At 35.4% G+C, this 25029-nt stretch overlaps 1 protein-coding gene across 1 annotated transcript in view; it reads left to right on the top strand.

The window, feature by feature from the left end:
* The window catches only part of Jasper (JIL-1 anchoring and stabilizing protein), a 157945-nt gene that overhangs the window by 111891 nt on the left and 21025 nt on the right, over window positions 1-25029 (top strand). Inside the window, exons 10-13 of the mRNA XM_081735595.1 lie at window positions 3503-3556; window positions 5260-5325; window positions 14660-14786; window positions 22513-22601. Coding sequence (XP_081591721.1) covers window positions 3503-3556; window positions 5260-5325; window positions 14660-14786; window positions 22513-22601 — 336 coding nt within the window. The remainder of the gene's footprint in view (window positions 1-3502; window positions 3557-5259; window positions 5326-14659; window positions 14787-22512; window positions 22602-25029) is intronic.

The raw sequence follows: 25029 nt of genomic DNA, 5'->3' as shown, positions 1-25029 counted from the left end.
TTTACTCTTGTTTGTAAACATCACCACATGGATTTACTACACACTACTTGGGATTACTAGAGCAGTAGACGGCGAACCACTGGCACCTCGTACGAAGCACATGACGACCGCCATCCTCGAGGCCTATAAATTCGACAGCAACCGACGGGCCAGTACCAGTTTTCTGGTGTCCCTCTTACTGCTTGCTTCGGGGCTCTGTTGGAGATCCTGTCCTCGGTCATACAGTCAAGGACTACCTAATTTCAACCTGATAATTTAGAGCAAAACAACTTTGTAGTATTTTCTGTAAATACTGTTATATAGTGAATTTTTATAAAATAAACTGGTAGTGAGAGTCGATTTCGAACTTTGTTTTATTACCAGCTCAACCTATCAGAAAATTTTACAATATAAAAGAATCGTTTTGTTATTGCAAAGGAGAATCAAAAATTATTATTGATTCTATACTAGTACATACCTTGGTTATATTTCTGCATAGTCATCACGAAGCTGCTAATATTTTAACGAATGGCACAAGCTTTCGTAGACCTCTGTGTAGAAATCTGCATCTTAGACTTCAGCCAGTCGAGAACCGATCTCTTGAGAACTTCACTGTTATTGAAAGTTGTAAAGCAAGCCACATTTTCGTGTGAAGGAAGAAAACTTCCTGGAATTTGAAGATAAATCTGCAATATAGAGTTTAGCAGACAGAAAATTCCTTTCACACAAAATATCTGCTGTAGATCAATGATCTGATGAACCACCATACAAAATAGTAGAATTCTTTGTCCATAATAAATTGCTTTATGGTTTAAAAAAAAAAAAAAAAATAACAGTAAGCAAGAACTATGGTGGAGAGCTAGTCATATGGCTAAGAATTCCGTGTGGAACTTCTTCCTGAGAAATCCACTCCTTCTTTCCTTACAACTTCAAACATGAAAGAACTAACATTCAGCAAGTAATATTTCCCCTCACTTTGTTTCGAAAATCCCCCCATTACCCCAACACTGAGTGTAACTTTTCGATATTTCAATGCATATTTACATTTTTAACTAATGTGTTTAGTGTACACTGCTTACAATTACCGCATGAGCTACGAGTAATCTAAATGTGTGTACCACTTTATACCGTACACCTCTCATTTACGAACAAATACTCATTCCCGATTCAGGGTTTCACTATGTATGTAGTAGATATAAAACTTCGAGTTAAGTATTGTTCTGTAAGTTAACTTCTAATTATTTAGAATTCAGATTTCTAAACACTAGCATTTATGCGAAAGTTAAAGAGGGGGAGGGGGTAATTTTAACATTTAAATGACCCAAGAGAAAAACATGCCAAACTCATTTGTCAATTTTTAGATAACAGTAATTTCAGATAAGCTTCTGACACTTTTTCTTGTATTGACTTTCGTTCTAAATTTTTTCACGACTATTAACGTATTTTCTGCATGTAATGAAACATGGTGTCTGTCGGTCATGAAAGTCAAGAAATTTAGCTTTTGTGTCACGAATTTTTTTATCTGTACAAATACGAGGGCTGGAAAGAAAAAAGTGGCAACACTGTCCCATCCCCGCACAGGGAATTTTGAGCGAGCTGCAGTTGACAACACTTGTAGCGGGTGGGTGAAGCTACAACATGGGTGGTGGCGCTAGTGTAGGCGCGGCAGTGATCGTAGTGAAGTGTGTTGAATGCAGGTTGGCAAAGCAAACCGCTCTAAAGGTGATGTTTTCCAAGTTAGAACAACGTTCATGGATAAAGATCGAACTGGCCAGTGCTAAAAACGCCACGGAATGTCACTCCGGACTACGTGAAGCATGTAGGAATGACGCATTGCCGTATCGGACTGTGGCACGTTGGGTAGCAGTGTTTTGTGCAGGACGTGGCAGTGTGCAATAGGAATCAGGTGGAGGACGCCATGCGGTCGACAACCGAGTCGATGCTATCGTTGCTGCATGTGGACAGGAGATGGACTTTAAGGGAATTGGCGAACGAGGTAGGAACATCCCATACCACAGCGTTGAATGTGTTGCACAATGTCCTTGGATACCGAAAAATTGCATCCCGGTGGGTACCGCACCACCTTACAAGTGTTCAGAAATGGCTGAGATACGCCCTCGCAGGTGATAAGTTGGCACGGTACAGACGGGAAGGTCGCGCGTTCCTGGACAGGATTATCGAACTTGACGAAACGTAGGCGCGCTCGTATGAGCCAGAACTGAAGTGCCAAGCAAATGAATGTCGCCACCTATCATCTCCCCGACCCAAGAAGCTGCATCAGGAACCTGGGAATGAGAAAGTAATGCTGAAAGTGGCATACGATGTACAGGGTGTCATTTTACGGCATGCATTTCCTCCGAACCAGACTGTCAATGCAGTGTACTACCGCAGGTTTCTAGAAGAACATCTTTGTCCTGCACTCCGCAGGAAACGACCCAACTTCATAAGGGATCCGCCCATTGTTTTGCATGACAACGCCCGTTGTCACAACGCAGGTGTTGTGAGGGACCTGTTTGCGCGATTGGGGTGGGAGGTTATAGAGTACCCACCTTATTCACCGGACATGATCCATGTGACTCATCTGTTCCCTTTGATGAAATAACCACTGCGAGGGATGCGTTTCCGCAGTAGATATGCCATACTTCGAGCTATAGGGCGCTCTCTTGCAGACATCAACAAAGAGGGCACCGCTGCTGGTAATCTGCGACTTCCCCACATCTGGCAACGGGTGCAACATACTGCAGGGGATTACATTGAAGGCTGTAGAAGTTTCATGATTGTCCAATAAAGGGTTCGTGAATGATTTGTCTGTTGCTACTTTTTTCTTTCCAGCCCTCGTATAAGTACAGGCCGGAAATTTTTTTTCTATAAAACGTCAAAATTCACCACCAAAAATGTCTATGGTCGGCTTCAGACGCTACCAAATCTCAATCAAAGTATGCTTCTATCGCATGTATGAAAATTCGACCTAATTCGCACCCAAATTCGCACTTGAGAATATTACAAGAATGAGATTTTATGGTTTGGTAAAGAAAAGGTCACGAAAAAATAACGAAATTTCATTTTGAAATTTTAGTAGACACTGTGAAAGGGAAATCTAAAATTACATTCGAAGTTACCACATTGTTACTTTAAAACATTAAAAATCAGGCTTAATAGTTTTTAATGTGGAGTTTCTGTGGCACATTCACTATTTTGGAGGAGAAAATTCTCATTTTTTATAAAATGCAGATAGAAGTCTTAGGAAAATTAGATTTGGTTACGTCTTCTGGAGAAAGAAGGAAAAACATTAAACTCTTAATATAATTTTGCGAATAGTTGTAAAGTATTAGGGAACTTTATATGAACAGGACTTATCATGTATCCTCCTTCAGAAGTAGACATGTTTGTCAGTAGGAAAAAAAAGTAACATCAGTAAAAGAGGAGTTCTTTGTATTTAAATACTGAATCGACAGTAAAAAAATCATTAATAAAAATCCTAACTACAATATAATGCAAACTAAATTTTCTTTTTCTTTTTCAGTTGAGAAGATACATTGGTAATACATCAGAGTGGACAATGTCAGAAGAAGAGAAGGTATGCAAATAAACATTTTCTTCAGTACTCTTTCTCTAAGTGTTCGAATTACCCTTCGCGTTCGATGTTCAAACTTATTTTCTGTATTTTGTCCATTTGCACGTTTCTGAATGTCACCAACTTTCGATTTCTTTAATTTTCACTTCCTCGAAAACACCGTATATATATACCGAGAGAAAATACAATGTGTGACATTAATCTACATTTTGTAAATTACGTAGGTATTCGTAAATTTTGAAATACAGACAAAATCATTGGTTCTGTAAGGTTAATCATCATATCATTTGGTTAAGAAAAATGTGCCAACGGTTTTTAATTTTCTTCATAAAACCTTTTAAAATGTGATTTTATTTATGATTTGTTTTGTTTGGTAATAGTTTTCCATAAATTTGTTAGATAAAAAAGTAAAAATGAAATGAAATCTTTGAGTTTTACGTCCCACGGTTATGCCGGTTAGGCTAAAGGAGACGGTGATGATGAGTAATGAATGAAATGGTGGAATTAAGAAAGTTGGAGGAAACGGGGAACCCCGAGAAAACCCATGCCCACGGTGTTTGTCCACCACAAAGTTCACTTGGCGGGGGCTGGGAAGATAAAAAAGTAAACCTATCGTGGTACACATATTTAAGAATTAACATCGACATCTAACGTTTCATGTTGTGTAGCGACACTGCTTAAGTTCGTAATTCGCATCTTATTCAAGTGGGGGGAAAATCATCCTCGAAGAGGGTAGCGACGACTACAGAGTATAATTATTAATGTACGATGAAAAAATGACTCGATTCATTCCAACGATCTTTTTCTCGATGACTGCCAGACATGCTAATAGGTTTTTCTATAATATAATGACAGAAGTAAGGAGTATTATATGTTCGAAATATTTTTCTTGTGCATTTGTACCGTTTATCATAATAATCTACTTTGCGCCATAAAAAATAATTAGAACAGTAACCTGTTTTAGAGAAAATCAAAGTTCATTTTGTAAAATTTGTGATCAATAATATGTTGACATGTTGATAGTGTGTATGCACTTACATAGAACGACAAGTGTTTATATTTTCAGTGCTGATATTCGGTAGAACATTTTTTTTTTTCCAAAAGGTATGAATGAAATAACGAACATCGTAAAATAAGTCCTTGTTTTTATCCTTTGGTGGAAAATGCTGTGTACCAGTAAATCGAAATTGAATACTTCGATTAATATGGGAAACTAAATCAATTTGGAATTACAATATCTGGATAAATTCTGTAGTTTTTCTTGTGCACATGTTAAAATTGTAGTAGATGATTTAGAATGTAACTATTGTGATGCGACAGCTGAGTACTTCTTTCTGTTGTATTATTTCGTGTTGAAATATGTTGTCCGAGAGGAAGTACGTACTAATCGGCTTGGAACATAAAGTCAGTGAATACTGTAGTTTTCTCTGCTTATTAAAGTACCTAGAAAAAATGTTACAAGGTAACGTAGGGAAATTGGAGATCTGCGTTTTAAATAACAAACTATTGATATGTATCATACTGTGAATTTTTTTCTGTAAAATCGTAACGTAAACGAAATTATTCATGTAACTAATACTGTGTTCTTTATACGAAATAACTACTCAACTTACGTTTATATATTTCAAGGACACAATCCAGTAGTAGTTATGTTGGTGATTTCTTCAAATAAATTATACTCTGATGTGAATCTTTATTTTTTGTAGGTGACATTTGCATCAAAGGCGTCTAAAATTAGAACTAAAGCGGAATATATTTACAATAAATTTAAGGTATGTAATTACTGTAGACTATTAAAATTTTTGTATTAGATATTCTTGTAAACTACTTACAAAATTATAAAAATAGATGTTTATTGCTTTCTGTAATCCTCGCGTAAACTGATCAGAATAATATAGGAGATACCAAACGAAAGAAAAAAAGTAGCGTTGCATCGAAAAGTACCGTGTTGCTGTGTTATATGTAGACATCGGATTTTTATGCATTTAAAATTCATGAAATATGCATGCAACTATGTGTTAAATGTGTTAAAATATGCATTTAATGTGCACTAACAATGCAGTAAAAGAGAGCATTTTCAAACATGCAGTGTAGTTGTGACAAAGTTTTGTAGGTGAAATATAACATCGAAAGCACTTTACTTTCAGGAACTTCTTTTTAGATTTTTTTAATGACAGTTACTTTTTTTTTTTTAACACACATGAGATTAAAATAAACACAGTGATATGAGAACGCGATCTCTAGTTTTTCTTCACATTTGTAAAGTAGAGTGGATTTACTTTACAGGAAATAATACGAACCTCACTTCTCTATGTGTTTCCACTGTACATACATACACACACACAAAAGTGTTCGTTTTTAATTTACTTCCTTAATGAACCGTACAGTACATCACAAGATACTTCTCTTCATTTATTGGTGTCAGTTTGTGACATTTGTAGCCAGGCAACTGAAAATTAATCCTTGAAGTTATTTTCCATGGCTTCTAGAGCTAAACATTCACTGAGCAGCGTTTCTCACGTCTCTTGTTTCTGAATTGATCATCACGATATTATCATTATCAGATTAACACGTCTTTATCATCATCAGATTAAGCGTCTATGCTCTGCTGATCGGTTGCTAACATTATTGGTCCTTTATAAACTAGGCATTCTTCCATTCTCCCATGCATAAAGCCGATCTGATATATAGACGTGTAAATGTGTTGAAAATACAAATTCAAACTGGATTTATTCCATGCTATATGCATACGTCGAGGCACGAGTTTTTCGCAATGCGCGATAAAACGAAATGCGTCAGAATTAAGTAATTTTCAGTTTCTTGACGTTTTATGATATTTTGTGAGAGTTTTCATTGGTTTCCGTTGCGCGATATAACGTGAAATTTTTAAAATTTCTTTTCATTACTTTAAAAACGCTAGTTTTCAGCTGACGGAACGGTCGACCGGAGCATGAACAGTACATTTTGGTTGATTCGGACACGGCTATAGGGAACATGTTGCGCGTTAGCTATCACCATCACAGCTGGATGGAAAGTTCCAAAGTGATGATTGAAGTTTGTTGTAAAAGCACTTACATACCGTGGCTTCCAACAAGCAATGCCATTTTTTTAAGTATGGACTGGTGATAAGTGACAAACGTACAACAATGAAAGAATAAAGTGGAAGTATGTAACATGCTTGTGTTTAATACTTAAATGTAACTTGTGCCTATGAGTTTTCAGAAGATAGTAAAAATTTCCTACTCATAGTAAGTTTAGTACTGATTTTCCTTCAGTTTGATTTTAAAAAATATAATTTTCTATAAATTGACAGTGCCAAGTGAAATATTCAGTGTATTTTGCTTTTAGGTAATTAGTGGTTTATTTTTATAGTGATCTATGGATAAAAGGAACAATTGTGAAAATGCCAGGGAATTCTTTTTCACAAGAGTTACAAAATGCGAAACTTTATTTGGAAAATGCGACGAAACGCGAAATTTTCAAGTTCTTGGTGCGACAAACTCGCGCTCCTATGCATACGTCTGAAATAAATACAACATAATAATAATATATTTGATGATTCCCTGAACTCTTTGTACTTTGTAAGGTCAAAACAAAAGCAGGGGCCAGCTGTTCATGGCCTCAACACTACGAAATGCGTACCTAAATTACATGCCCTTGTGCTATGTGTAATTAAATAAATATGACCGTGAATTAATTTGAACTGAAGGATGGAAGTATACCAAATTTCAAGCTTCAATTGTAATAATTTTCTGTATGTTGGTAAGCAAAGAAGAGGTGCCTTTCACATTGGCATGAATAATGGATTTCAGGATAGGGGAGCAACGTAGTTCCGCGGTATATATTTTTTCTGCATGTAGTGAATAAGCTGTAAATCAGTTGAAGTACGTTTGTAAGAACAGCTATCTTACAATACTGTGGAGAAGTCGGCTTAGTAATTTACAAGCAAGTGGAAATCAATAACCCATTTGTACCATCACTGCGCAGAAAACTTCGCACATGTTGGGGCATGTCATGGAGTATAAAAGGAAATTTCAGTTTAACGTCCGTGCATACCCTTAAGGCTGAAGGAGACGGGTGATTAAGGAAGTGAATGATTGTGTAAATTAAATTTTTCTGCTCTGCCATCGGGAATTATGTTATGGAGAACATGACTGTTGAGGCTGGAATTCTCTCATGGCAATCGCGAAAGTCAGTTCACGTAGTCCCTCGACATCCGAATAAAAGGAAGCCGATGTTTGTATTCAGTTCGATGTAACAGATGTGAAGAAGGCAACTATCAGTAAAGTATTTGCACAAGCAGGAAAACCTTAGGGGATTTTGCTCCTATGGTTTTCTATCTGACTAGACCTAGTTTTTAAAGAACGATCGAACACATTATTAATAGCCGCTTATTATAGGGAGCTAGCTTTAATGCGAGGCTGAGGAATTCAGAGTTGATTGGCAGGTTCCCCACCCCGTCGCCAAGAAACGGTCACTCGACGGTCCTGGGCAGGGTTGTCAGTGCGTTGTCAAAAAATTCAGCTAATACTCACTTAATTCAAAGAGTTTATCCAATTATGCAATCCCTATCGAAGATCCCTGTATACGTGGACACACGCAAATTAGGCTGTGATAACAAATGCTTCAGTTTTTTATCCCTCGCTTCTTCGTCGCACTGCACTATGGCCCTCATTATTACTTCTTTAGCTTCGCTGTGTATAATTTGCCCTCTCTTACGCTGTGAAGCCATTGTCAAATGAATAAGCAACAAAACCGCAACCACAACAGCACACAACAAATAACCAACTCATACTAACTCTTCAGAATGACATTCATGTGACAAATTTTTAACCCTGGCAACGCTGACATATAGGAGGAGGAAAGAGAGTATTGCAAGAGTCAGGCAGAAAAATTGTTGAAATTTTTCCCCCTTTACCTCAGCCCCCGCTGGTAAACAAGCTAGCTCCCTATAATAGGTGTCTCCTTAGTAAGTCCATATAGCGCCAACTGGTGTCAGGTCTTTGTAGAAATTGTGAAAAATATGTACTAGGCGGTATAGATTAGAAGACATTCAGTGTGTCACGTATTCTTATAGATATGCGAGAAGGAATGTACTTTATGACGTAATTTCTTGCTTTCCATAGTACAAAGATGTCGTTTCTATAAAGCACAGCTTTTCAAACTAGCGGCATGAAAGACAGTAAAGGAGGTGCAGGCTTCTGAAAGATCTGTCGTATAGGCTAAACAGGAAATGATGTAAAATAAATATTCATTGTCATTTAAAATCCAAACAAGATTACATGGAGCAAATGAATCTTGAAGGGAAGAATACGTATATTCTAAACCAAGGTTTTTCAACCTGGGGATCGCGAAGATAAGAATGGAGATAAGAATAATTAGAATCTAATACCAGAAAATATTTTAAAATATTTTGAATTTCGTTCTGATGGGCATATTTTTATTTTTATACATACTGTTAAGAATAATAAAAATAGGTCTACTAAACATTTTCAGTAGGCACAGTGTTGTTTAAAAATCAATTTAAATGAAAGAGGTATGATATGAAACTAATGAGAAACAGAAATACAATTAAAATTGAAAGCTAATGAGATACCTGTATTGTGTTTGTTGCAAATAGCTGTGTTGCGTTTGTTGATAAATCAACAATGCACAAATTAATGTCGGCAATAAAAGGGATTACTTTGTTTAGGATCCGTTGTTCTTTTCAAAATTGTACACATATGTGTACGAGCGAATAGTCTTTTTTCTTTCAGCAAGCTGGCCACGATGAAGCTAGCAAGGTATATTTTTGGTGTGGGATTTTGTTTCCTATATTTTAAATATAAACAAGTTGGTTTTGATAGTTTTGGTGATACTGGACACATACACAACAATGTAATAATTTTACAACAATATGAGGAAACTCAAAGTGGCTGCTTCTCGAAAATTAAAATACTCAATAACTTTTTTAACAACTGTCCAAGTTTTTAAAACCAAAATTAGAAATCACTTTATTATTATTATTATTATTATTATTATTATTATTATTATTATTATTATTATTATTATTATTATTATTATTTATTTATTTATTTTTTATCATATGACCCAAACTTAAGGAAGTTTTAAATTTTTCAAACGGCCTCCATTTTAAAACAGTATGACGGATCGGATTCGATATTTGTAATATGAATGAACTGATCAAATTTGGTTTTAATCCATCCGCTTTTAGGGAAGTTACGTGTCCATTATATACAAGAAATGGCTTCTACTATTATAGAAATGGATTGATATCGTGAGATCTCCGCAATAGGTATATTAAAAAATCCCACACAAGCTTATTACAAACCAGAAATTATAAAAGGGAGCCATCCCAGGTCAAATCAATACAATTTGAGAACAAAATTTACCTTACCATCTCAGATTGTCATGAAATTTTGCACACGGGTACTTTTCATATAGACTAAGAAAAATACCAAATTTCAACTTTATCTATCGACCGGTATTGAAGATTTAGCTATGTAAAGTTTGGAAAAAGTGCCCAAAATAGCATGTTCAATGTATTTTGAAATTGGAATTGCTGTTCTCCTAATTGAGCTAGCGAGCTGGTTGAGGTGTCATTTTACAGCATTTTTCATGCCATTTCCTGTGGTATACGTCATAGAGGCTAATACAAATTTTTATTTTCAAAATGTACATATTTTAAAATTTTGAAATTTATTCCATGAATGTATAGTATTGTTGTAAAGCACCTGGCAAAATATGACTTTGGGATGATAATGGGTTCGTTGTCAAACCTTATTTCCTCATACTTTAAAAACTAACTTAAAGCAAGGTAAAGTGCTGATATTTTTGAACTTTAAAATAATATTAATATAAGTTTCACAATCAAAAATGTTACTGTAAATAAACGTGGTTTGTAAAAAGTATACATATAGCACTGGTACAATAGGGAGGTTGGCAGGTTTAAACCAGGTATATATATATATATATATATATATATATATATATATATATATATATATATAAAACAATGCATAATGACACAAATCGTAATCACAAATGCCACATGAATTTCATAGTGACGTTTTCACATATGTCGAATCATCTGTGTTAGTTGAATCTAATTTTCGCCTTGTAATTAAGGAACTCACAAAATTTCTTCCAGGTGGAAACCGAGTAGTAGTTCAGATGCCACTTCAAGCAATATGTCCAATCCTTCATAACTTCGCTGTTACATAAGGACGTTTAGCCTAAACAAACCAAACGAATTGAAGCAGTTTTAGCGGGTAGGCATGAGTTCATTGACAAGCAAGAAAATCTCAAAGAATCAGAATTTGCTGTCATTTGTGAGCACAACGCTACAAGATGAAACATAGAGTTACCACTGGATAAGCTAACAGGTCACAATCCATCCTTTTGTTTTATATTTCAAACAGGAAAACAAAGTTGAAGATGTTAAATATGTAGTTGTTTCCGATTGCCTGGAGCGCAATACAGTTGCTGCTTACATCTTTCAACAAAAGACTCATATAATTTTTGACATCCAAATTTCAAAAACTTCCAAGCAGGGTTTTTAATTTTTCGGACACGTCTACCGCGCAATACAAAAGTAAGAAATACTTTTTGAACCTCTGCTTCCATGAGGCAGCTTTTAAAGTGAAAGGAGGGTGGTACTTCTCGGCTATAGCACATGGACAAGGGCCTTGCGATGGAGTAGGCGGTTCAGTAAAGGGATGGGAGTTTGTGCTGGTTTGCAAAGATCCTATGACAATCAAATTCAAACCCCAAGATAGCTTTTTGATGGGCAGTAGAAAACATTACCAAAGCAAATTTTGCCTACTCAACCCAAGAGGAATATACTGAAGCTGAAATGTTCCTGGAAAGTCTCTTCGATCAAGCATTGACTATCAAAGGAACACAGCAATATCATGCATTCATTCCCAAAATTACATCAACATTATTGGTGAAACACTTTTCAGATGGTTTGCAGGGTTGGGAAATGTCACAGTCTCCAAATAAACTTCAATTAGAAGCAGGTTGGCTGGTTTAAACCAGCTGTTAAAAGGTTTAAACCAAAAATCGAAAAATGTTCGTAAAGGTGTAAGTGTTCGTAAAATCTTGATGAACACACCTTTGTGGGTTATCACGTTTCACTCCCGCATATTATTTGTATTATATTCAGACCTAATTCCCCATTTATTACTCAAAGAGATTATACTACTATAGCAGCTTCTACTTTTTTAAATATAAGTTTATAAATGTTTTTTCTGTGATTTTCTTATAGTTTATTATTATTATTATGCAATTGCAATCAAAGAAAAATTCTAAATATTGTTTCGTTTTAATAATGTTTACTATTGATAAAATACATCGAAATACCGTACTTTTTGGGGTAGGGGTCATACAAACCCCACGAGAGGCATTTATTGAAATCAGAAGTATCTTTGGTAGTATTTATGTATAAATGGGTCAGAGCCAAAGTGGACTCAAATAATTCGTATCATTATTCACTTTTCTTACTGATATGCAAATTAAGTCGTTGTAGTTATTTAACTTGTACTAATGAAAGTCGTTGTGAACAAACTGGGACTGTTACAGTATTTTCAAATTGTCCATACGTAATTCTTTTATGGTTTCAATTGTGCAACTGTTTATCTTCTTGTCCTTCTGAAATGACTCTTGACAATTATATTAACAAGTATGTAAAGATCAGTACAACGTATTTTTATCATGAGTCCTCCTTGAGTCGGCAGACGTATCGCATTTGTGCCCAATTAGTCCTGGTTTCGAGTTCAAATAGAGGACAATTTATCTCGGATGTAAGGCGAGAAGCGGTTTGGATTCCGCTTTAAGGTTATGTGTCCCCATCCAAGATAAACCCGGTTGTTGCATAACGCCAAGGCAAAACAAACTTCTTTCTGTCCATATGTGATATAAATGCATAGAGCAAATTATTATTCAAAAAAAAAAAAAAAGTTTAAACCCCAAGAACTCAGTAGATGGAAAAATACAGGGAATCCTATAGATAAAATCATTATTATAAAACTGAGTTGGCTTAAAGTAGACAACGCAATAATCTTCTTTAAATCATATTCATAATTAGCACCAATACCAGCTATAAATATTGTTATACCTGACAATAGGAGTAATACATCACTTGCATACACATTTAATAAAACATCTCTAAAAAACGAATTAAATAAACCCCGGCGGTCCCGGGTTTTTTGGTTTTCCCAATAAAAAACATGGTTTTTGCCAACCCTAATTAGAAGACATATCTATCAGGCTATGTCACCGCTGCCTATGAAGGGAATTGGTGGTTCGGGTATGTTTTACAGGAAAATGAAGAACTTGATGAAGTAAAATTAACTTTTCTTCATCCACGTGGCCATCTCCGTCAATCTCATATCCAAGAAACGCTGATGTTCTTTGGATGTCTGTAGTGGACGTTCTGACAAAAGTGAATGCTGTAACTCCCGATGGAAGAAGTTACGTTCTCCTTGAAAGTAATGTATACCGAACATATGTGGCTCTTTCAGAATTCAATGATAAACATATCCTATTACTTATTGAAAAGTTTTACTATGAAATCATCTGTACTCTTTCTTGAGATTAGAGTTCATTTTTATTTCCACAGAAGTGTAAAACTTAGTATTCTTGTGTTATTACCTTACGTACAGAGTATTCTTGAAAAAAAAGTATGTGTTTTGAATTTTTTAATCAATGAACCCATTATCATCGCAAATTCATATTTTGCCAGGTGCTTTACAACGATACTATCTATTCATGGAATTAATTTTAAAATTTTAAAATTTGTACTTGAAAAATGTTGAAGTAAAATTTTGATTTTGAAAATAAAAATTTGTATTAGCCTATATGATGATGTATACCACAGGAAAGAGCATGAAAAATGCTGTAAAATGACACCTCAACCAGCTCGCTAGCTCAATTAGGAGAACTGCAATTCCAATTTCAAAATACATTGAACATGCTATTTTGAGCACTTTTTCCAAATATTACATAGCCCAATCTTCAATTCCGGTCGATATATAAAGTTGAAATTTGGTATTTTTCTTAGTCTATCTAGAGGGCATCTATGTACCAAATTTCATTAAAATCTGAGATGGTGAGGTTAAGTCACTGTGTAGAATTGATATGGAATATCCCAGGGGTCACTGGTAAGAGGATGTGATAAAATTTGGGTCGTGATAGGAATTAGGTTGAGAACCACTGATATGGATAAAGGAAGCCACATCCTACTACAAGGCATTATGTAAACACTTAACTTCAGTTAAAACGCCCTTGCATCCTAATACAACAGGTTCAACGAATTGACTTGGACACCCGACTTGACTTTTGCGTTCAAGAATATTAACATTTCAGGAAGTTTATTTGGGAAAAATGTAAGTAGTATTGGCACCAATGATTAAACGCAACACACAAAGATTGAAAGAAAAGATCCTAAAGATTTAAAACAACATATTTTTGCTGAGCACGACTTTAAGTGTGATAGAGCGTAAGTCTGTTAAGGGAGCGAATTGTGTAGCGTAATGTTAACGCATCCGCCCAATATGCTGAAGACCCAGGTCCGACACAATTGAATTCACACTATAGAGGAGTTGATGTAATGGGAAATCGGTTCCGTTATTTCCTTCATTTATCATTTTATTTCCTTAAAATGAAAAATACCATTGTTAATAATTTCATTCTAAAATTTGGTAACTGTCTAGTGATAAAATATTATTATTATTATTATTATTATTATTATTATTATTATTATTATTATTATTATTATTATTATTATTATTATTATTATTATTATTATTATTTGTGAAAGTCTGTATACTATGTAATAAGTGAACATCAATCAAGTTTTGTTTTTCATTCTTTTCTTCATTTTTTTTCTGGAATTAATTGAAATTACAAGAATAAACAGATAAATTAAAATATCGAAGCTGAAAACCATAAACTTTGGACGGCTAGCCATATTATGACATAGTCGTGAATTATTTGAACCGAAGCAATTAATTTTCTGCAACTCCAGTTTTTGCGTGATGTTTGCAAGTTCATTAATTTTTATTTTATTTTATTTTATTTTATTTATTTTTTTTCTTTCTTCAGAACATGTTTGCTGTTCCGGAAGGTCAGTCATTTTGGGACGTTTTTGCAGAGCATGTGACGCAGTTTCGTCAAGTGACGCAAGATATGAAACCAGACCACGTATTTGCTTTAGTTTATGACCCAACATGTAAGTAAACGGAATCTTTCTAATTCCTTTCTCTTACCTGCATGGCTGATAATCCAAGACACTACGACAAATTTCGGCCATATTCATGTCTGTAACTACACACTACTTTCCAGACAATAAGAAAGAAAGTCATCTCTGCATTATTGTACACCTTATATGTTTAACCATGGTGCATCTTTCCTTTATGCAAGAGACAGTTTCGAGATTAACTAATATCTTTGTTAGTTTTCATTAATTGCGAAATCCTAACCCTTGTGTTCCTTTACATCATCTCTGTATTCATGTCTTGTTGGTAATTGTATATTGCTGCGAGAGTTGTTTATAATTTTGATTCTTATTGTTATTTTGATACCACTGAAGAGTGTGTATAACGCACCGGATTCTTTCAGCTTCAACAAGCTCACATATAATAAATATTTAGTTTATCTTCATTTGCCGCGTCAGTGTTGTTTCTTGCCGATATCTTTTCGATGGACACTTCTACTTTCAGTCGAATAATTTTCAAGCAGTTCTTCATATCCTTAATCCATGTGTTTGTTTCTTCATTGCAGTTGTTCATTCAGGTGATGGAAAAACTAAGGTGAGCTCAACTAAGGTGAGCTCTTTATTATAAACAACAAGCCTCAGGTGTACACTCCGACTTATTACGTTCGGGACATAAACGTAATTAGAGAAGATATAAAGGAATACGAGGAAGATTTCGCATCTGTTCAGAAATAATGAAGATATTAGTCAATATCGAACCTGTCTCCAGCATAAAAGAAACTGAATAGTGGCAAAATGCACAATTTGCCCTTGATTGCACTCTATAGCTAATAAGGGACAATGAGAAGTGAGTTAGGATGAAGCAAATGCAAAAAATAAAACCATGATGACCTAGGAGAATTAAACCAGCCAGTGTGCGAGAAGTTGCCACCGGAGAGAAACAGACTGTCAGGGTGCAGAGCATAGAGCTAGAAATGACTGGTGTATGTATTTATAATGAAACAAAGTATTCAAAAATATTACCTTACAATCCAGCACTGGTCCTAGTTTAATTTCTCCCTTGTGAATTTTCGGAAAGCCCGTCATGAATAGTATCTTACCTTCTTCATTTAGGACTTTTTTTTATAGCCTTCCTTCATTGATGATACTGTGTTTTTTCGTTAATTTCTTCAAACATCATCATGTTGCGTGTCATTTCATAAGTTTCGTCACAGAGGTCACTTTTTTATTTATTTATTTATTTCGTTATTTGGCTTCACATTCTTGTTTACAGAATGGGACTTCGTAGAATCGCGTTATTGTTAGTTGGCTCGCATATTTCCAAAACCAGCATACATTTTAAATATGAGCTAGTGTACGCTATTTTAATTATCGGCTTCGGTGGACCTTTACCACCCACGAAAACTATACTTGAAACAAACTTCATTTAATATGTTACTGGCTTCAGCGTGACAAGCGAACAAGATAAGTAGCCGTATTCAGAATGATTTCAAACTAGATCAAACAGCTTCGTGAAGTGATTCTATTTGCGAAAAGTAAGATTAAAACATTCTTGGATATTTTCTTCTTACAGACTTGGTTTAAAAGTAATAAGCCCTTTGAAAAGTTCCACACTTTATATATACCTAACATCCTGTGTCTTTGAAACCCAAAGAGTTGAGTATACAAACACACAGTACCAAAACTTAGTTCTATAGAAAGTAATAACAACATGAGCAGTCATATGATTTCACGGGGTGGCGGTGGCTCAGTGGTAAAAGGTTCACCTCTGGTGAAGGGGCTCCTGGGTTCGGTTCCAGCTCGCGCCAAGTGAGTTTTCTGGTGGACAAACACTGTGTGCATGGGTTCTCTCGAGGTTCTCCCGTTTCCTTGCATTTTATTAATTCCACTCTTTCATTTATTTCACATCACCACCGACTCTCTCAGCCTAGCCGGCATAACGTGGGACGTAAAACTTGAAGATTTCATTTCATTTTTCATACAACTTCACTCAAAGTAGGATAATGAGACCGTGCGTGCAATACATTAACTCCCTTAAAGGGAAAATTGCAGTACGTTGAAAAATGTATTATAGAATTTTTAATGATCCAAAGTAGAATTTACTCTGGAAGTTTTTGATTCAGAAGTCTGGCACCGTAGGACAAATTGGTAAAATATGTGTATCAGGTAAAAATAGATTAGAATATGGATAAGTTCAGTGTTTTCAAATGCAATTTGCAGTTCTATGGAAACCAAATGCCTTAAGAGGTCCAGTGGTCAGCTTAGAAATTTCAGTTGGTAACTCCTTAATAAATAAATAAAAAACTGCAGTAAGAAAAAATGTTCTCTATCACTTTCTTGAGAAAACGTAAATCTTTATAGAGTTACAGACATCTAAAACTCAAATGAACAATTTTTGGGTATTACAAAAGCGATTGAAATAAGAGTTACTTTTTTTTTTTTTTTTTCTATTGTGGAATCCAAATTCCAAAAACAATTCTTGTGGGGTTACCATTTGAAATTTTCATGTTGAGCCAGAGCTCCTATGATGATGGCCCTGGGAGCATTCGTTTTTACAAATTTGCAAGTTACGTCTATAAGTATTAACTATTGCTCTAATCAATTTTTACCTCAGATGCATCATTTTGTAGATGAATTCATAAGATTCCTTGCCTGATAACCAAACACCATTCATTCAAGGTTTCAAATCCCTGTAACTCATAATATTTACGGTTCTGTGATAAGAGACAAAAGTTACGTATATTTTACTGTAGAAGTCGTAAACTTAACCTTTAATAGGAGGTTACCAATTGAAATTTTGAAGTTGTTCTCGGGGGCTTTATGATGGGAAGTGAGGGTACTTAATTTTCCGAGAAGAGTAAACTATGTTTAAAAACTATTGAACTTTTATTCTCGTGTGTTTTTACTTCAAATATATATTTTATCCTTTTGTCCTATGGTGCCAGGCTTGAATTTCTCTTTGTATCTACTGTGTTTTTGTACGTCATTGACTCTCTAATTCACCAAAACGTGGATAGAGGCGCGTTTACCTTACACTACACATTTTAAACATGTTTCACCATAAACTATACTTTAGACGTTTAAGTAGAATACAAGAACAAAACCTTTTTTTCTTGCTTATATACACGTTGCAATTTACCTAGTATGAAATGTCTTTGCTCGTTCGACCCTGAAAAAACTTGAACTCATGAGGACCCGGATGTTTGTCTCAAAAGTGTAAGGAAAAAACATTACCTAAAAACTATGAAACAATATATATATATATATATATATATATATATATATATATAAACAACTTTTTCTTCCTATTGTTTAAAATACACTTGACTAGAGATGGCCAGAAAATTTCGGATTCAGGGTAACGGTTCCAAAAATACCCGGTTTCGGATAGAATAAGAATCGGGTACCTGGCTTCAGAACCGAGAGTGTCGTATCTAATTCCAGAACTGAGAATCGGGTATTTAGTGCAGTCAAATTACCAAAAAGAAATGAACAAATTAGTAACAAGCTGAAACTTGGTGCATATGTTGGAAATGATGTTCTAAACAACATATTAAAAGTCTCCTTAAATCCCACGTGACCCTCGCCGCCATATTGGAAAATGGCCGCTGGAAGTGTCAAATGAGCAATACCCAGATAAAAACAGCAATAGCTGCGCTATGGTTGAACATAGAGATAAATTTAATGTCGTTTTCATAAAACATAGATAACAAAAATTTGTTAAAATAATTGAGGACGAAGAGAAAGGTATTAGGCTAGAAATGGAGATAGAAGAAGAAAGAAAAATCAACTTCATGGACATGACTATAGAGAAAATAGGAGGAAAATTCGAAACGAGATGGTACAGGGAAGAATGCGATGCCGGGATATACTGCCACAAGAGGAGTGACGTAGACAGAGGAACTAAGAAGAATTTTATACAGAACATGAAAAAGAGAATAGAAATGATAAATAACGAATAAAGAAGACAGAAATACTGTGCCAATTATTTAAAGGTAAACGAATACAGAAGAGAAGATTTAGAAGAAAGAAAGAGGAAAAAGCAGAGAAAGAAGATAAAGGATGGTTTGGTATTGAAAGTTCAGGAGAGAAAACAGAGATACTGAAGAACCTGTTGAGGAAAGAAGGGATTAAAACATACAGGGAAGGAGGAAAGAGGATAATAGACTTAGTGAGAAAGAAAACAAAGAAGAAAGAAAAGGAGATAAGATCAGAAGAGGAAGGAGTAGTGTACCACGTTAATTGTAAAGAGTACGATATGAAGTACATAGGGGAAACAGGAAAGAGATTAGAATAAAGGATAAAACGACATAAGGATGAATCTAGACTAAAAAGAGAGAACAAAAAATATATAAACATAATAAAGAAACGGGACACGAAATAGATTGGGAAGGAATAAAAAGATTAGAAAGGGAGAAAAGAAGTGTGATAAGAAAGTGAAAAGAAGCCCAGTGGATTAAGAAATATGGGAAGGATAAGTTGATGAATTGGTCTAGTAAACTGGTAATACATGAATTATGGGAAAAGATGATAGACAAAATAGGAAGAAAGCATTAAAAGGATCAACACGAGTTGTTAGAGCAGGTGTACTATGGAGAACAGCAGATGGACAATAGCGAATAGAAAGAGAAAGTGACTACAGTAATTAAATTTACTTTGAAGAGCGATACCATCAAACTGATTTAAAATTTTATTGAACTTGTAATTATTATCAAGTTAAAATTTGACGTAGATATTGATAAAGATTATTTATATAACATACTAAAATCCCACAATTTCTTCGTTCGCCATATTGGAAAATGTCCAGATGTCCCCAGTAATCGAAAGATAATATTATGTTAAGTGAAATACAAAATCTGGACCGGACTAAATATTTGAGAAACTGTAAATGCAGTCGATCTGGAGCCAATTTGGATCAATGCAGATGCGAGGGGGACGTGTTTAAGGTTGTCGCCCGCCATCTTAGAATCAACTTGTTTATTTTAAATGGCAATATGGTCGTGTGACATATTAAACAACATCCTCGTTCGAAGAAAAACCCAACGGTAAGATCATCTTTTCCAAAACCCGCAACGGTTTTGAAGTTGTGAATAGATTTAGGATGTGTTGTGTGAAATGCTGTGAAATGTGCTGTGCCAAGTTTGGAATTGAAGGATAAAGTAAAGAACAAGCTTTATAACATATTTCATTACGTATTCTTTAATAACCAGGAAAAGAGAAAGCTAATACACATAAGACAATTATAATCACATAACATATTCAGCATGCCCACTGTTCTGTTCTATGCATATCCGTGACCGTGCGACAGTGCTTGTGTACTCTGCGAAGCATAGTTCGTGATATTTGTTCACAGGCCGTAATGATTCTCCTTTTCAGGTAGCCAATGTCATTTATTTTACACTGGTAGACGATAGCTTTAAAGTGCCCCAAAAATAGAAATCCAACGGAGTTAGGTCTGGGGACGTTGCTGGCCACTCAACTGGTCCATGCCGACCTATCGAGCAACCGTGAAAATTATCATTGAGCCATCGATTACATTACGACGATAATGCGGTGGTGCCCAATGTTGCCAATATTGATGAAATCACCCTTCCTCGTTCAACAGAAGTGGTATAACAGTGTTTTTAAGCACCGCGGCATTATGCTCTTAATGTAATCGATGGTTCAGTGAACACTTTGCCAGTTGTTGGGTAGGTCGGCATGAGCCAGTTGAGTGGCCAGCTAGGTCCCCCGACCTAACTCTGTTGGTTTTCTATCTTTGGATGCACTTTAAAGCTATTGTCTACCAGTGTAAAATTATTGACATTGGCTACCTGAAAAGGAGAATCATTACTGTCTGTGAACAAATATCACCAAGTATGCTTCGCAGAGTGCCCAAGCACTGTGTCTCAAGGATATGCATAGAACAGAACGGTGGGCATGCTGAACGTGTCATGTGATTGTAATTGTCTCATGTGTGTTAGCTCTCTCTTTTCCTGGTTATTAAAGGATACGTAATGTGAGATGTTATAAAGCTTGTTTTTTACTTTATCCTTCAATTCGAAACTTGGCACAGCACATTTCACAGCATTTCACACACACAACACATCCTAAATCTATTCACAACTTCAAAACCGTTGCAGGGTTTGGAAAAAATGACCTTACCGTTGGGTTTCTCTTCGAACGAGGATATTGTTTAATATGGTGGACGACAACCTTTAAGCACGTGTGTTTCCCCCTTTGCACCAGCATTGATCCAATTTGACTCCGGATCGACTGCATTTACAGTTTCTCAAATATTTAGTCCAATCCAGATTTTGTATTTCACTTAACAAAATATTATCTTTCAATTATTTGGGACATTTGGCCATTTTCCAATATGGCGAACGAAGAAGTTGTGGGATTTTAGTATGTCATTTAAATAATCTTTTATCAATATCTATGTCAAATTTTAACTTGTTAATAATTACTTCCCAAGTTCAGTACAATTTTAAGTCAGTTTGACCGTAGTTTTCTGAATTCTAGAATTTAAAGTTAAATATTTCTAAAAGTATGCGTTTTATAAAAAAAATATTGTGTTATCTCTGTTTTATGAAACGACATTAAGTTTATCTCTTTATGTTCAACCATAGCAAAGCTATTGCTGTGTATTGTTCATTTGACACTTCCAGTGATCATTTTCCAATATGGTGGCGAAGGTCACGTAGGATTTCAAGGGACTTTTAGTATGTTGTTCAGGAATCATTCCCAACATCTGTACCAATTTTCAGCTTGTTACTAGTTTGTTCCTTCCTTTCTTCCGCAGACAGAAAATACAGGTGATTTACAGGCGCCTGTGAAACATGCATAAACAGGCGTATTTTTACACATTTATTGGCAATCATGATCATTGCATGTTTCCGTTCACCTTTACATTGCCTATACACTGCACGTAGGGAGTTACACATTTCGCATATACACGAAAATGATAAATGTAAAATAACATATTCTACATCATACATTTCCCATGCTATACGCTAATACATGGTATTTACATGTAATGCGAATGTCACACATGTATATTACATGTTGATAAACAGGCACCTTCCTTGTACTTTTCATTCTTATTGTATTGCGAATGTTATCAACAATCCAATCAAGATACTTTCCATGCATATACAGTATGTCCTCCATTTACTTGCATGTGAGTGACTACGTGTACATTGGATGTTCTCATTTTAATGTACAGGCTCTATACAACGCTTGTTTCCGTGCAAAATTTCCAACAGAAGTTTAATACTTTTTTGACATGCATATCACCTGAAGACAGTGTGCCTGTAATATTTTCTTTACATGTGTTTTCGCCGAAACAGGTGCCTGTATAATGCCTGTCAAAATTTGACAGGCTTTTACTGGCAGTTCCATGTACAAAACATTGCATGTTTCCTCAAAAATTTTCATAATAGTCATTAAAATTTGAGCTGCATTTACTGCACTAATTTTGATCCTTTATACCCGGCTATTTCAGGATTCAATCCTGGTCATCCCTATTGCATTGAAATATTTATGAAATGAGTTTGAAATTTGTCTTTGATAGTCACGACAGTATTTTCATTATGTGTAGAACGTCTGTAGAGGTAACGAAAGTCAAGGTTTGTGTACTGAGTAATTCACAAATTTTGAGTGTCAGTGGCTTAAATGTGAACTTTTATAAACTTAATTGTTAGCTTTTTGTCCATTGATTATTATTACAACACTTAGATTTGTTTTCATTTTATTCTAGTCAAAGATAATCCACAGAATGACCTTGGTCAGTTAGGGGACTCATCAGATGAAGAGAAGGGGAAGGAAAATGACTCAGATGAAAAGGAGGTAAAGGTCTAATATGTATGTGGTGGTAAAAAGTAATAATTCGTTTTATATAGCACTGGAAAATGTGAATGTGTAAGAGTACGGAAAAATCTAACAGCCATTTTAACTGTAACTGATACTCAAACTGGATTTGTACGAAACCTACTTGCATTAGGTGCATATTTGATAATAATATAATAATGATTTGATTATTTGATACTTAAGAAAATAGCAGTAGTGTGAATATACAAAGTTAGCGAGGTGGTATCAATTTTCAAAAAGTCCGTGATGTAGTCACTAGGAAAGTTTTAAGACAGATCTAACAGGAAACTGCAGGGACAGTTTTTTGTTGGTATGAGAAAGTTTCGTTTTTAGTAAGTATATATGCAAATTCTTGCGAGTGTCACGTCGTATGATGGAAGCAGTGTTGCCACGTGATCACAGATGTAATCAGTTATTCTTGAGTCATAGAGCTGGAAGGGGTTTTCGAGCAATGATTCTGTACGATTATGAAATTGGTTTAAATGAATCACAGTTACTTGAACGGCAATCCTCTGCCTTTGGGAATACTATACCTTCGTGTGAACAATTTTCAATGATTTTGCGGAGTTTCAGCGGTCCGACTCTCTCTCTAGATGATGAGAGGACATGACAAAGCTATGGAGAACATAATTAAGAATGTTCTATTACTAATATATACTGACATCAAGCGTGTCCTTGGCATTAATTGTTGAGTGTTTCAACGACCCTGCACAAATACTTTGGTGTGGGAAAGATTTTTCTCTCTGGGTACCGCACAATTTAGCACAATACAGAAGCAGCCATAAGTGGAATGGTGCGAACATATACTCAGGAAATTACAAAATGAGGACTCCAGGAGGGTTTCCGCCTTTTTGAGTGGTGATAAAACAGATCTATCAGTTTGACTCCGCAACAAATCGCCAGTCACCAGTTTAAGGGGGGGGGGGGGAGGAGGTTTCCGGACAAACTCTGCCACCGAAAGTGGAGCGGTCAAGAATCATGTGAAAGAAATTGTGAAAACATTCTTTTCAAGAAGTGCAGTGGCGGCGTAAGGGCGGGGCGAGCGGTGCCCTCGCCCCGGGCCCCGCCTTCTGGGGGCCCCCGACGGTAGGTAAAAAAATAATTACTAAGGAACTTTGTTAGCATGAGCCGTACAAGGGCTGTCGAGGTTTATAATCCACACCTTCCCTAAAAGGAAACGCAATTAATTGTCAATCAATATTACACCAAATGACGGATGAAACAACAGAAATATATGTCTAATAAAGCTAATCAGTGCCGGATTTCTGTATAAGCTGTAAGCTTCGGGCCTCACTCTCTTGGAGACCCAAAAGAAATTTAAAGAAAAAACTGAATGTAGATTAAAAATAAATAAAATAAAAGTTTCATTATCTTGGAAGCTCCCAAAGAAATTTAAAGGGAAAAACTCTGAATATAGGTGAAAAATAAAGTAAACGTTTCACTTTCTCGGGACCCCCAAGAAAATCAAAGAAAAAAGTTGAAAAGATGAAAAATAAATAAAATAAAAGTTTCACTCTCTTGGGGCCCCAAAGAAATTTAAAGGAAAAAATGTATGCGGAGTAAAATATGAATAAAATAAAAGTTTCACTTTGTTGAATAAGCTCAGAGAAATTTAAAGGAAAAACCTATGTAGATTAAAATATAATATAAGAAAGTCAAAATATATTGTTTTGTTTACATTCTAAGCTCTTATGATGCAAGTAATGGGGTCCCATCTACTACCTGCCTGCTTCCTAAAATATCACTGTTTATTTATTTATTCACATATCAGTCCAAGAGAAGGGTAGAAAGAAAGGATTAACGTAATGCGTAATGCTTTATTACGGTACTAGCATTCTGTTGCTAACTGAAAGCTCTTAGGAGCAGACGCTATAGTCGCAGATTCACTTTTTCTTCTGTCTTTTTCTTTTGTCCTGTACAAGTCGAATTTTCAGCGAGCGAAACCCTTTTGCTCAGCTGGTTTCTCCTTTTCTGCTCTTGTGTTTTGGCGTATGAATTTACATTTCAGCCCACAAATTTAGAATGAAGAAAATGTTCAATAAGAAAACAGGTGTTTAAATATTCAAAATACTTCAGCATTATATTGAATTCAACTACTAATTGTAGAACAGTTCTCACAAATCATTCGATTTGTTGACATACAACGTGATTCTGTTCAAGTTCATGTTCTGTAACGTTTTTGGTATTCCTCTCTAGATCTACTCACCGATGGAATGTACTGCAAAATCACGTAAAGATTGGTCTGAAACGTAAAACTGACACTAGATGGAGTTCAAAAGCAGAAACTTTGGAGACACTTTCTAGTCAATTGGATGAAGTAATTGATCTGTTGGAAGATCTGCGTGACACTTCGACTGAAACACTTGATACTAGAAGAGATGCTGGTCTTCTTGCAAGCATCCAGTCA

This window comes from Thermobia domestica, chromosome 13 (assembly GCF_964235325.1).
Source record: "Thermobia domestica chromosome 13, izTheDome1.hap1.1, whole genome shotgun sequence".
Lineage (NCBI taxonomy): Eukaryota > Metazoa > Arthropoda > Insecta > Zygentoma > Lepismatidae > Thermobia > Thermobia domestica.
Note: the sequence above shows the minus strand (reverse complement) of the source record. Positions and strands in the feature narration are given on the sequence as shown.